Here is a 15,654-nt window from a genome sequence, read left to right on the forward strand (position 1 = left end):
ACAACCATATTGACAAGCCCAACTGCCAGAACAACCATCAAAGTAAGAAACACCAACAAAAAGTAAGTCCAACTTTTTCTGCTCTTATTACAGATGTTGACCAGCTTACTAACAAACTGAATGACCTGAAAACTGTTGTTTACTCAAAAAATTATCATCTGGTTCTTCTGACCAAAGTTTGCCCAAAGTCTAGTAGTATTAAGTTGGCTGAATCCCATATGAAGTTCCCTGGATATTTTGTTATTTTGAATTTACTGTCACCAAAATGTAGACATGGTACATTGCCACTTGTCAAAGCATCCTACAGTACCCAACTAGTTAGTATATCCTGCAGCTCAGATTATGTGAAAGCTATATGGTTTGATCTCACTGATCACAACAACATGGTGGTAACTTGAGTAGGCTGCATATATAGGAGCCCCTATGCCCCAGATCAGCTTGAAATGGAAAGAGTGGTTACAAGTATGTTTTTTAACTCAACTGTGAGCTTCAAAGGGAATTTACTGATAGCTGGCATTTTCAACTTCCCCACCCTTCACTGGAGAGAAGGCTTCCCATTTGACACTTTCCAGCTAGATAGAAGCTCCTCTAACCCTTTCAGTGCGTTCATGATCTGATCCTGTCTCAGATAGTTGAAAAGTCAACCAGGCATTGACGTTTCCAGATACCGACTTGATTTGGTATTCCTCAGAAATTTATGCCTTGTAATGTGATGCCTTTTGAATGTGATGCCTGATGCCTACTGCAGTGTCTTAGCCTAATTGAATAACCAGTCTATTGTGCCAGGACAAACTAGGCAAGTCTGACCAGACAAACTAGGCAAGTCTTGACTGATCATACATCAAACATTAAGCAATCATAAAAATGTGACTTTTTTCAGGTTCAATGGGGAGTATTATCAATTCAAAAAAATAAATTACACATAATAACAATACTCAGTCCATTCCTGGATGCTGAGATCCTCAATTGCTACCTTTTAAATGTAATATGCAGCGTGGTCACTGCTCCTACTCTCAGAAACAACCTTACCTCTCATTTGTCGAACATAACTACCAATTTTCCTCCTGCCCTTTGCCCCAGGGGAAACCGCCTCATAATTATACCAAAATAAAATAAAATTTTAACTTTATTTTTTCTAGAGGGGTCTTTTTTGATAAGCCAAAAAATACTCAAGATTCAAATAATTTACTGTTATCACAGTTTCTTTTGAACAAAATTGGTAGTTTTGTTTAAGAATCATTTGCAATGAGGTTTTACTAATTTTCAAACTTAGCCTATGCCAATTTTTGGAGTCATTTGATGTAACTGAAACCAAATTTTAGTTGTTTTAAACTTGCCAGGGATGTTTAATCATGGATGATAAACAAAACTCTGTTAAGCATTGGAGCATAGTGGCTTTAACTAAATTAAAGAACCTTAAAAGAACTACTTTAACATGGTAGTTTGAAATCTTAGTAACTATCACTTGTATTATTCAGGCTCAAACAACTCTAACACAACTATACTTGACAAGAAGAGTGACAGAAAGAAAATTACAAGTTCAACATAACTAGTAATATAAATTTAACATGCTTTCAAGCATAATTAAAAAAACTAAGAAACCATAAGTAAACAATACTAAGTGATTTTAAATTCTAACCAAAAGTTATATCAGGATATGGCCTAAGGATAATCATTGGAAAATCATGAAACAAGAAGCAATTTTATAGATTGTGCTTCTCCAGTATTCCACAAAAATAAACATATTGTCCATATTTCAGTGCAGTGCTGGAAACAAGTGGGCAAGTTTTGACATATTTCAAGCTGAAGAAGCATTAAGCATGAACCTGCTCCTTTCCTGATTTACTTGGATGGTTCCCACAAGTATTTTTTTTGTACAATCTTCACTGCTCCATTGACAATGATGATATCCCATTAGTGCTGGGAGTTTACTCATTCATTTTTAATGTACTTGTTGAACCCTTGTTTGAATATTTCAATTGAACACAAATCACCTCTGCTGGGAGGTTATTCCAGGTTGGACAAAGCTTATTTTTAGGTATTCTTGATGGGGAGTACTCTGATCAAGGTGGTCCAGCTGTTTTTTGTTTTTTTTTTTCTTTTACAAGCATCCCTTAAAGGTTTTGCCCTTTCAAGAATACACATTGATACTGCCTCTGATAGAGGGGAATGCATGTATTAGTAAAAGACTAACATAACTGTCATGTCAAAATAATGCTGTATTGATTGCAAGGGTATGGGATCAGGGTTTTCAAAAGCTGCCGTGCAAGCTGCTCAATTTTGAACACAATGGAGAGGAGAGATATGGCTGTCTAGAGCACCAGCAAAAAGACAGTATGTATATTCCAAGACACTCCCACACATGACCCCTCAGATATGTAGAGAACAAAACCAAAAAAGCCAATACTGGAACAAGTACCGCAAAATGGGGAAAGTTGATCACTATGAGAAGTTTGCATAGGCTCAAAATAAACTACAAAATCTCCCTAACTAACTCTATTCAAACTTCGAGTCCAAGCTTGCAGATGATAGCAAGAGAAACCTCATAAGGTTCTGGAACTATGTATCAAGTAAAGATCATAGTAGATGTTCAATAAAGAAGCTGAAAAATATGATGGCATGGAAGCTACTGACCTGCCAGAAATTGCTGAGTTACTCAACAAGCAATTTGCATCAGTGTTTACCAATGAACCTGATGGTCCTCTCCCCAACAGTCCAGCATATGGTGTACCAAACCTTATGCCACCTATCAAGGTTTCTCCAGGGTACATCACAAAGCAACTTGAAGTGCTAGACGTTAACAGGTCAGCAGGGCCAGATAACATCCACCCAAGGCTCCTAAAAGAACTGGCTAATGAGATCTCAACTACCAATATGTAAAAGTATTTCAGAAATCCCTTGACTCAAAGATTGTGCCTTAGGATTGAAAGAGCTCTCACATTACACCAATATTCAAGAAAGGTGACAAGACAAATGCAGAGAATTATCAGCCAATCAGCTTAACCTTGGCTGTAGCAAAAACCCTGGAATGCATTGTGAACACCAAAATTCTGACACATCTTCTGTCCAACAGTATACTGTCACCAGACCAGCATGGCTTCCTTCCAGGAAAGTCAGTGGAGACCAACTAATTTGAAACTTATACAACAATATCATACTGACCTTCTGGAGAGGGGAGTACCTGTTGACCGTGTTTTGCTTGACCTTGCCAAAGCATTCAACAAGGTGCCCCACAGATCCCTTAGGGCCAAATTATTGGCAGTTGCCATCCACACTGATGTAGTAGGATGGGTGATGAACTTCCTGACAGACCAAGAATAGCAGGTCAAACTTTTTACTAATAATGGTGATAAAGTATTCTCCAAACCATGTGACATTGTCAGTGGAGTTCCTCAGGGTACCATCCTAGGCCCCATCCTCTTCCTCATTTATATAAATGATATGACAAAGGAAGCCACAAATAACATCAAACTTTATGCCAATGACTCCAAGCTTTTTGGACCAGCCATTCAACCAAGCCTGCAATTAGACCTCCAGAGAATCCAGAAGTGGACCAGAAAATGGCTACTCAAGTTCAACATCAATAAATGCAGTGTCTTCTATTTTGGCAATGACAATCCTCACCACCAGTATACCATGCATGACCAGAAGTTGCAGTCTGATATTCAGCTACAAACCAGTCATGAAGAACAAGACTTGGGAGTATGGGCATTGGCAACAAGCAGTGTCAAAAGCTAACTCAAGTCTAAGCCTGCTGAAATGCACTATCACCAGCTGCTCCTGTACTGTCTTCCTGAGACTTTACAAGGCTATTGTTAGGCCGTTCTTGGATTTTGGAACCTGTCTGACCTCCCCCTCCTACATGCATGACATCAGAATAACTGAATGAGTTCAAAAATGTGCCACCAAATGCCTCACAGGTCTGCAAAATATGCAGTATGATAAGAGACTGAAGCACCTAAAATTACCAACACTGGTCTTCAGATGTCATATGAAGCTGACCTACAAATATAATAGTCAACTAAACAACACCCTCCTCACAAAATATACAGGTCAAAACAACACTAGAGGACACTTGCAGAAGATAGCAAAGCTAAGAGTGAAGACCAGAATGCACCAAAACTTTTTATCAAGTGTATTTCCAACAACTAGAACAACCTTCAAAACAAAACCATGACTGCACCCACTAGTGCTTTAAGTCAAGACTTGACAAAGAATGGAACAACAAGCCATGGAAATGTAAGTGGGACAGTCCGTCCTTCTCACCTGCCAACTAATGCAACATCACTGGGCCCATATCACAGTGACGTCCCAAATTACCATTATTGATGCAGAGCTGAACAGATCCAGCATGGACCTTATTTTGCTCCAAAGTGCAAATTAAGGTAAATGACATCTTGCTGGTGGTGTGACATGACTATGCTTTGGCTTCCCAGGTTAGCCTGCATAAGCCAGTCATGATCAACTCCTTTCTTGAACACATCTATGGTTTGGGACTGGATGATGGCTTTGGAGAGGCTGTTCCAGTGAGGGAAAGCAAGTACAGAGAAGAAGTGCCAATGCTCATGTTGATGACAACAGGGGACTTGCAGCTTCTTTGTGTGACCTCTTGTTGTATTAGCATGGGATAAGGAGAAGACTTGACTTGAGAGGTTTTCTTCTTTGGAAGTTGTTTCCAAGCAGTTTGCAAGTATCTCTCCTCATACAGCATGTCTTGCAAAGCTGGTTTGAGCTTGGTTGCTTGTCTTTGGATACTCTTGAGTGCTTTATCTATTTTATACTGGGGAGATGCCAGTTATGAATATGATGGCAATATTATCTAGCCTAGGCTCAGCTCCTGGTCTCACAAGTAACCATTCTTGGCTCAAATCTTGCAGCTGCTGTTACACCTGGTCTACTTTAACTAGGCAGCAATATTGTAGGCTAGGATAAAATTCTACTTTAGCTATCTTGGAAAGGGGTTAGGTTAGGAAAATGAAACTTTCAGGGATGGGTCTACAGGCACAAGTATGTTATGGGAAGGTATTTTAAAGTACCTACTTCCACTCTTTCTCCCTCTAGAGCAGAGGTTCCCAACCCTGTGCCCGCAGGCACCATGACGCCCGCGGAACGATTCTTATGTGCCCGCCTCTCACTATTTGACAGACAGAATTTTTTCATAAATATTATTTTAAAATATGATTTAATTTTATTCATTTGTTAAAGTTTTATTTTATTTTTTTTACTGCCTAGGTTTATTAAATATGTTCAATACTTGTCCCAACTTGTCTAGCGGCAAGCCAGACTGCACTATTTACGCTAGCCTGGAACGGCTAGTGCCATTTGCACATCACACCTTGTAGACACAGAAAACCCAAAGTGAACAAATGGAATGAACGCCACGAACTGATCCGATAAATGCCGAAGGCGCTAAATCACAAGGCACATAACTCTGATTGCTTTGGTGATCATTGGCTCACTTTGGATTTTCCGCATTTACATGGAGTGATGCACAAAAAGCATTCCCCGCCTGGAACCGCGTTGTAGTCATTGTGAATTTGTGATTGCTGCCCTGTTTGGGTTGCAACAGTAATATAAGAGACATGTTCGTCAGACAAAACACGAATTAGGAGTTTTCTATAAAAAAAATTAACAGGCTAAAAGCAAGGTGCGTTATTTATTGTATTCATAAGCAATGATCTTGAATAAAACTGTTTTTTTGAGGAGATGGTTATAGTTCTTGTTATAATATAGTTATACATATAATGCAGAACAGACTTGTGCCATAACATTGATATTATATTGTAGTTCAAATTATAATTTTTTTTATTATTTATTTTAGCCCTAAAATGAGTGGACCAAGTAAAAAACAACAAACCTATAATTTTAACACTGACTGGGAGGAATCATATTGTTTTGTTAATTTGAAAAATAAATGCGTTTGTTTGTTGTGTGGTAGTAGGATTGCAGAGCCAAAAAAACATACTGTTGAACAACACTTTCAGACAAATCATGGTTCTTTAAATGTACATTATCCTTTCAAATCTGAAGTAAGAAAAAAAAAAATTGTAATCTAAAATCAAGTCTAACAGCACAACAGACTGTTTTCACTAGAAATGTGGAAAATTCTGAAAAGGCCACTATATTCAAAATATCTCACATGCTCGCAAAAAAGAAGAAACCTTTCATTGATGGTGAGTTGTTTAAGGAACTATTTTTGACTGGTGCCAATTGTTTGTTTGATGGATTTTTTTTAACAAATGTGAGATTGGCTCAGCAATACAAGACTTACAGTTGTCAAATAACACAGTCACAAGAAGAATACATACAATTGCAACAGACATACAAACTCAGTTAAAAACTGACTTGGAAATATGTGACTGGTTCTCACTACAATTTGACAAGTCAACAGATATATCACACACCACACAGTTAGCAGTTATGGTGAGAATGGTGTTTAGTAACTTCACAGTAAAAGAGGATATGTTACAAATATTACCTATGAAAGGACAAACAAGGGGTGAGGATATTTATAATACATTCAAAACATGCGCCAAGTCAATAAATATGCCTTTGCACAAGCTGTCTGCAATAACCACTGATGGGGGTGCCAGCAATAATGGGTAAAAATAAAGGATTTATTGCCCTCTGCATGAAGGATGATTCATTTTCAAACTTCATGTCCTACCATTGTATTATCCACCAGGAAGGTCTGTGTTGTAAAATTTTGCCATTTGAACACATCATGAAAATAGTTACAAAAATAATCAATTCTATTCAAGCAGCTCCTTTGCAACACCAATTTTTCAAGGCTCTGTTAGAAGATACTGAAGATAAAGAACATGATCTTATTCTGCATACTGAAGTACATTGCCTCAGTAAAGGAAAGGTTCTTACAAGATATGTGAGTTTAATTGAAGAAATAAAAACATTTATACATGATAGAAAGGAAAATTATGATGAACTAGCTGACTCTGGCTGGCTGATTGATTTGGGATTTCTCACAGACATCATGGAAAAATTGAATTCTCTAAATTTGGAGTTGCAGGGTAAAGACAAAAGCATAGCTGAAATGATAAGCTCTGAGAAGTCATTTAAAGCTAAATTGGATTTGTTGATATCACATCTGCAGATCAATTCTCCCGTGCATTTCCCACATATGAAGAAAATGCTATGTGACAGTGAATTAAATGGGACATTATTTATTAAGCATCTTCAAGAGTCAAAAAAAAAATTTGAAGAGAAACTTTTGCAATTTAAACATAATGAGCCAATAGTTTCCTTCTGTATCAATCCTTTTACTTGCCAAATAAATCTTATGTAAATAGCTGCATGTCTTGCAGATTTTGTTCAAGGTAAGACAGAAGAACTAGAGTTAGAAATTTTGGACCTTAAGAATGATATTTTGCTAAAATCCTTAATGTCAGAGGACTTTTGGAATGCAGTGGATAGAGAAAAGTTCCCATTGTTGAAAAAAGTGGCATATAAAATTGAATCATTTTTTGGTTCAACATATTTATGTGAATCATAGTTTTCAAACATGAACTTAATAAAATCAAGATATAGATCTTGAGTCACCGATGAGCATATTTATGATTGTCTGATAACAGGATTATCATCATACACTCCTAATTATGAAGCTCTGGCCAATGAAATGCAATGCCAAAGATCCCATTGACTTTATTATATTTTTAATTAAATGTTTTCTTTGTATTTGTGTGTTTTGTTTACTTTCTTTATGTTTTGTAAATACATTTCTCTGTGTGTATGCAATTTGAAAAAAAATTACCAAATAGTTTTATTATTTTGAAACATTTTTGTGTGTTATTTATTAATACATTATGACTATAAGAAAATAAGAAAACAAATTATGGGAAAATGACAAGTTATGAAAGGAGTTTGTGGGTTTAAAATATGTGGTGCCCGCCACCCTACCAATATTTTAGAATCTGCTCTAGAGTAAAAAAAAGGTTGGGAACCCCTGCTCTAGAGGGTCCTGAGATTTGCATACATGACAGGTTGATAAATTTTTTGTTGTTCATATTGTTGACTTATGAATAAAGTGAACATACCACTTGATGCCTTTCTTATGCTCTTTCCAAATATAATAATCACTTTTGTTGCAAATGAATTTTACCCCCACCGCTATAAATACTAATTCAGTGTATATATTTGCACTTTATGGGGGATAGGGAAGGGTGATGGTGAAGTTTAAACTTACCTCTCATTTGCATCAGAAATAAATTTTACACCCTCCCCCTTAATGTGTAAATATATATCTGAATTGGTATATATGCCTATAGGCGTGGGGGTAAAATTTATTTGTCGCAAAAGCGATTATTATATTTGGAAAGAGCATAAAAAAGGCATTGAGTGGTATGTTCACTTCATTTGTAAGTCAATAATATGAACAACAAAAATTAACTGACAGGTAAATTTCAATACCTATTGAAATTTTGGGTACTTGGGCTTTTCTAAAAAGTCAAGTTTGGTTAATGCTAATGAAATAAAATAGGATGAATATATAATAGTTTATAAGCAAATTTGCCCCCCCTAAACCCACAAAAACAACAGTTTAAATATAATATACACAATGAAAACCACGCTATGCATTTTATTACTTTATAGCAGTGTCTTGAATTAACCTGTCAAAAACAGGTTTTTTGTGACTAGTTTCCTTGTAACTGCCCATATAATGCCCAAGTACCAAATTTTGACAAAACAACATTTTGCCTTAATTTTCAGTTATTAGTTTCCTTTTCTCTGGCTTTAGTTCTGAAAATGATATTCCTGTTATTTGAGTAGGATTTTAAGCCATACCCATGTTTTTTTTGTGAAAATATAAGAAATGTATTTGCATATCTTTAGGTCCTAAAACCTTATAAATTGGGATTGAGCAAAGTTGTGAAACTGAAAACAATTTTATTACACTTCATGTAAGTGGAAGATGTATTTTACAAGGATTCACTTTTATAACACACAGATTTTTTAAAGTTCATAAAAAGACAGGACCCTGGAGTATACCCAATGGATAATATCTAGAAATTTCTATTCTATAGAATGTAAAAATAATATCCAACCATACTTGGTTATTGCCAAAATTATCCAACTAGTTAGCTATCTGAAAAATCATTTTAAGCAAATAAGAAATTATCCAACAAGGAAAATAATTAAAATTTAAAAGAAAAATAATTTTATCTTGCTAGCCAAATACCAAAAAGCATAAGAGCCTACTTAGTATCTCTAACTAGGTGGATAATATTTTAACTTAATGCTTTTGATATATATCTAACTTGATAGAAAAGTCAATCCTGCATGGAGACTAATGGTAGGCCTAATATCCAACTAGTCTGACAATTTTTTCTATTAAACTTAATATGAACATCTAATTTTGAGAATAACACTTTGTCATAGCCCTTTTAATGTTACTCAAATTAGGTAGTTAAGTAACTTCCTTCCTAGTTAAATATATATCAGAAGATCTAAGACTCAGCATTATCCACCTAATTAGATATTCTTGCTGCACCTAAGAGAAACAGTTTATCTGGCTAGTTGGATATTATCCCAAAACTGCATAGCCTAATGGAATTTACTTATCCTCCTAGTTGGATATATATCAGGAGTGTTAAGACTTGGTATTATCCACCTAGTTAGATGTTCATGCTGTGCCAAAGAGGAATGAATTATCTGGATAGTTGGATATTAACCCCAAAATGCTTAGAGAATTTTCTTATCTGCCTAGTTGCATATATATCAGAAACACTAAGCAACATTATTATCCAGCTAGGTAGATATTCTCTCTGCTTAAGAGAAACAGTTTATCTGGCTAGTTGGATATTAACCCCAAACTGCTTAGAGAATCTTCTCATTTGCCTAGTTGGATATATATCTGGAAAACCGAGGCGGATCATTGTCTACCGATATATATATTCTTGCGTTGTCCAAATAAATCAGAATACCTGGCTATTTGGATATTATGCCAACACTGTATAATAGAACTTGATTATCCCTTTAGCTAGATAAATATCTGGGGTACTGAGCCTTGGTATTATCCACCTAGTTAGATGTTCATGCTGCACCTAAGGGAAATGAATTATCTGGCTAGTTGGACATTAACCCCAAACTGCTTAGAAAATCTTCTTATCTGCCTAGTTGGATATATATCAGAAACACTAAGCAGCATTATTATCCAACTAGGTAGAAATTCTCTCTGTGCCTAAGAGAAACAATTTATCTGGCTAGTTGGATATTAACCTCAAACTGGTTAGAGAATCTTCTTATATGCCTAGTTGGATATATATCAGAAACACTAAGCTACATTATTATCCAACAAGGTAGATATTCTTGCTGTGCCTAAGAGAAACAATTTATCTGGCTAGTTGGATATTAACCCAAAACTGCTTAGACAATCTTCTTATCTGCCTTTTTGGATATATATTTGAAACACTAAGCTATGTTATTATCCAACTAGGTAGATATTCTGTATATTACATAGACAGTCAAATATTCAGCTAGGTAGGTAAAGGGACATCCACCACATGGCTAATATGGGAGTAAAGCTCATTTTGTGATGCAAATGGATGTTATATTTAGATTGAGGATGCAATTCTAGGTATATATTTGCAGATTAAGGGTGGTGGAGGTATATATTCTGTGAATATAGAGGTCCTAAGAAGTTCATGAATTTCTTACAGAAACTAGAAAAACAAGGAAAAAATTGAGGATAAAGGCTCTCCCCCTGCAAAATATGTTAACTAGGATTATTCTGCATATTATAGAGTAAGAATTGTTTTTTTAATAAGTTTCCTTATGTTCAGCTGGACTACTTGGCTTAAAATACTGGTTGGTTGGTTGGCTAATTCAAAGATTTGTATATATATACACTGTCAAATTAGCCATCTGGTGATATCCTGTAGGTAAGGTGTAAGAGTCTTAAAAATGTTATTATCTGTCTAGCATGATATTTTATCTTGATACCAAGTGTAGTTGGATATTATTTTTACATTCTATAGAATATAATTTTTTTAGAATAGGCTATCTATTGGGCACCTTCCCAAAAAAAAATTTAGAGAATTAGAACATGTAACAGGTTTCAGTAGCCTAGCTATCATGAGACAAACTTTAATAAAAGAAAACTGGGTTTATGTTCACTGTTACATAAAGAAAGAAAAACGAGCAAAATTGGGGTTTTTTATAGGCCAAATGAAAGTACTGACAAAAAAAACACAACAAAGCAAATATTTTGAGAGGACAAATGATTCTCTTCTTCAGTGCAAAATGAAATAATGTATCCAAAAACAAACACGGAAAGTCAAAAAGTTGGTTTTAATTCTTTTAATTTTTGGATTTTATTAATTTTATTCATCTTTTAAATTTTTGGTTTTTTGGTTCTTTTCACATTGACTTTTGGCGTTTGTTTTTGGATACATTATTTCGTTTTGCGCTGAAGAAGAGAGGCATTTGTCCTCTTGAAATATTTGCTTTGTTGTGTTTTTTTTCAGTACTTTCATTTGGCCTATAAAAAAACCCATTTTTGCTTGTTTTTCTTTCTTTATGTGATGTCAGGCCAATGTGGTTTAATAAATTGGTAAAATTCTACTTTAGTTACTTTTACCTATAGGCCTATTGGAAAGGGGTGAGGTTAGGAAAATGAAACTTTCAGGGATGGGTCTACAGGCTAAAATATGTCCTGGGAAGGTATTTTGCATTAATTATCTCCTCTCCTTCTCCCTCTAGAGGATCCTGAAATTTGCCTACAAGACAGATCTATTCCTATTGAAGTTTTGACAAAACAGAATTTTACCTTAATTTTCAGTTAGGCCTATCAGTTTCTTTTTCTCTGGTTTTAGTTCTGAAATATGATTCCTGTTATTTGAGTAGAATTTTAAGCCATATCAATGTTAATTTTCAAAATTAAGGAAATGTTTTTGCATATCTGTAAAACTCTATAAATCAGGATTGAGCAGAGTTGTGAAGCCAAAAAAAATTCTGTTGGACTTCATTTTAAGCAGAAGATCTATTTTACAAGGTTTCACTTTTATAACACACAGATTTTTAAAGGTCATCAAAGGTCAGGACCCTCTAGAGGGAGAAGGAGTGGAGGTAGGTACTTCAAAATACCTTCCCGGGACATACTTTGGTAAAGTTCTACAAAATTATATTATTGAGTTAGGACAAAAGTGAATACACCATTCAATGCCTTTTTTTATTCTGATTACAAATATAATAATCATTTCTATTGGAAATTAATTTCAGACCCCCCTATATATGCCAATTTAGGGTTAGGTTAAGTATAGGCTATAGGGGGGGGGGGCTGAAATTCATTTCTGATAGAAATGCTTATTATATTTGTAATCAGAATAAAAAAGGCATCAAATGGTGTATTCACTTTATTCCTAACTCAATAATATTATTTCATAGAACTTTACCTATACTTTAGCCTGTATATCTATCCCTGAAAATTTCATTTTCCTAACCAAACTCCTTTCCAAGATAGCCAGAAGTAGCTAAAGTAGAATTTTACCAAGAAATTATCTATGTTCACTGTTACAGATATTGCAGACCTTCACTCAATTTTAATACTTTATGGTAGGCTTAACTATGCTATGACAGCTGTAGACGAGGTGAAGATCCCAAGCTAATAAAGGTTAACTCAGTTCAGGCAGTCAAATCGAGCTAAACAATCAAAAAAAATTTAATTGCTGTCTGCCTTAAAGCAAACAAAACTAAATCTTACCTTAGTTGTTTCAATAGGCTATTTACAAGGGGTATTTATTTATTGACTTATAATTATATTTCTTTCTTTCTTGTCGCATTCCCACCATGGTTGCCAAGTGCCGCCGTCAAAAAAGTGTGCAAATCAAGGCCAAAAAAAATGCAACTTGTTAAAAGCGTGTGAAAGTCAAAAAATTTGCGCACAAGCGGCTGCCGCCGCGCGCGCAGCCCTTTTCACTGTTCTGACCATTCTTACACCATTTATATATAATTACCAGTTATTGTTCGATTGATAAACATATTATCTTTAAATTTTTCAATTGTATTTAAAGTGAAGTTAGGAAATCAACCCTAAACATTAAGTTAGATAAGGATTATCATTCTTTTTTAGCTTAAAATATATCACTTTTCATTAAGTTTGTTGGTCTTTATTATGAGTCCTTAAATCTTTAACTGAACTATATTTGACTGTATCCAATGTTTAGTTAAAGTTCTATTGCCCTTTTATCCAAATCTTTTGAAAGTAATATAAGAGGTCCAAGTAACTAGTCGTGAACAATAGCTGACTTCACTGTAGTCAAGTCAAGTACCGTACCCTAGCACAGCAAAAAAAATGGAAGAAGAAACAAAACGGATTTATCAGCCTTCACAAAACAGCACACAAAATTGCGCGTTTATTGCATTTTCATTTTCATTTTATCAAGTTGTGCCTCAGTGTCATCCAGCAAATTCGGAAACCGTTGAAGAAGAGGCACAAGAGTGTCCACATCTCCAGATAAGGCAACATTTGGACTTAAGCATTTGAGATTTTCCAACCTTAGGTCATTGTGGTCAATCCGTTTGCTCATTTGTGAGCACAACTCCAAAAAAAATTCAGACAGCTCATCTGGATGCAGTGAACCTGCTGAGCACTCAATTGACCAGTGTTTTGCAGGCTTCTCATGAGGCACAGTGCATTTGGTCCCAACTTTATACAATCAAGTGCAAGAAAATAAGTTGGGCTCAACCGAACTTTAAATGGATCTTGTACCCGCCCTATTTCTTTCTTTTTGACATAGCACTTGAGGAGCAACAGATACGTCTGTCGCGATGTTACAAAAGTCTGTGAATCCATGTTCCCTCAGCTTGAAACTCTTTGTTTAGTGTATTGATCTTTTGTAAGACAAATGAAAGAAAATACAAAATAGCTTCCACAGATGAATCACAGATAAAAGAAAGAATTTTATTAGCCTTTTCTTTGGATCCTCTATCTCCAGCTGAGTCACCTTCTCCATTGTTGGTAAAGAATAAAAGGAGCGGATTCCACTGCACAAAGATCAGTTCAACAGAAGCTTAAAGGATAAGCCATGGCGTACTTGAAGTCTGCAAAAGCTTATGGTTTTCCACATGACAGAAATTCTGATAGATTTTTAGTTCATCCCTTAGTTTTGGGCTTTATGTCACGTACACGACTATGTAACGAATAAAAATCCCAGATCTACCGGGCCACGTGTTAGGTACTCATACAGACCAAAAAGAATAAGAACAGGTGATGCAGCCTAGTACAAATAAGTCTGTCGCCTATTCTTTTAACTGTACACCAAGACTTTTTTGGTGTCCAGCTTTAACACTGGCATTGTCAAAGGCAATCGCCATCAAATTTTGTAAAGGCATTCCTAGGCTTTCCAAATGTCCGCGTATTAGACGTTTTTGCCCTTCTGAACTGCCGTCACTTGCTTGCAAAAGACTCAAAAAGTCTTCTTGCCCTATATCTTTGGAGTGTTTGTACTTTTTTGTAAGGACCAAGACGTTCTGCCAAGATTTATCGGTAGATTCGTCATCTATTAACGAGATTTCAGCTTTCTTCAGTTCACGAGCAAGCACATCTCTTTCTACAAGGGCAATGACGTGTCAAATTATTCCACTAGTTTTAGTTTTGCCCTTATTGAAGCTTTTACAAAGTTCTGAGTCTCCAAAAGCATTTTCAGGACTGGGATTAAAGTGTCCATTTTTGTAATGAGAATGTCTTCCAAGACGACCCACGACGTAAGTTTCTAGCTGGCTTCAATTATAGACTCAGCATGTAATTTTTTGGGAAGGTATTCATACTGCAGCATTGATGTCTGATTGTTCTGAACCCTGCTTTTGTGAAAGTTTATTCTAAGATGGCGCCTCACGTTTGCCAAACATCCGATTATGTCTTTATAACACACTTTACAGTATGCTAAGCCCTGGTATTATTTAAAAAACGATCAGAAATTAAATAAAAAAACAAATTTTCTCAACTGAAAATAAGGAGCAACATTAACACTTCAACCGAACAAAAATTACAACGTATATGAAAGGGGTTGCCTGCTCCTCAACACCTCACTCTTTACGCTAAAGTTTGACTTTTGTCCCGATAATTTAAGAAGACTCCTGAAACACAAGGGTTGTTTAAGTAGAACAATAAGAACCTTTTTTAAAAGTACTAAAAAACTTTAGCGTGAAGAGCAAGGTGTTGGAGAGGGGGTGACCCTCTTCAAAATACGTGGTAATTGCTATTCGTCTTAATTCTTATGTTGCTCCTTACTATCAGTGGAAAAACTTCCTGTTTTTTTTAATAATGTTAAAAACCAAGGCTTAAATACGTATGCAAAAAAGGAAAAAGGCTTGGACAGAAATACTAGGCACCTTTTGTTTCCTTGTCTCTTGTACAAGATTACTTGCTTACTGTATAAGCTCTCGGGAATCATAAAAGGGGTGATTAGCCTATTCTCAATTTTGCTTAAAATTGAGAATAAAAGCACTTAGTACTTCTGCCATGCTTTGTCCATAAGCAAAGCTTGCCTAAAACGAAGATGTTTTAAACTCAGTCCTACTTAAAATTAAGCAAGCGAAATGTATGTGGATGATTTTAATACCTAGGCACTGTTTGCTCCCTCCCCCAACCAAAATCTTGAGTCTTCAAAAGTCTTAACAAACCTAAGACAGGCCCGCATA

The 15,654-nt window shown here is 35.6% G+C and overlaps 2 protein-coding genes across 2 annotated transcripts in view; one reads left to right on the plus strand and one right to left on the minus strand.

The window, feature by feature from the left end:
* The window catches only part of mor (SWI/SNF- related protein mor), a 71,137-nt gene extending 58,318 nt beyond the window's left edge, over positions 1-12,819 (minus strand). The window contains exon 1 of the mRNA XM_089094415.1: positions 12,716-12,819. The gene's annotated coding sequence lies outside the window, so the exon portion shown is untranslated. The remainder of the gene's footprint in view (positions 1-12,715) is intronic.
* LOC148948487 (general transcription factor II-I repeat domain-containing protein 2B-like) lies at positions 6,599-7,303 on the plus strand. Its single transcript, XM_089094942.1, has one exon. It carries the CDS (start codon positions 6,599-6,601, stop codon positions 7,301-7,303), a length of 705 nt encoding a protein of 234 aa, XP_088951068.1.
* Positions 12,820-15,654: the final 2,835 nt, after the last annotated feature.

This window comes from Artemia sp. Qi Xiang Cuo, chromosome 9 (genome assembly GCF_049724085.1).
Source record: "Artemia sp. Qi Xiang Cuo chromosome 9, ASM4972408v1, whole genome shotgun sequence".
Lineage (NCBI taxonomy): Eukaryota > Metazoa > Arthropoda > Branchiopoda > Anostraca > Artemiidae > Artemia > Artemia sp. Qi Xiang Cuo.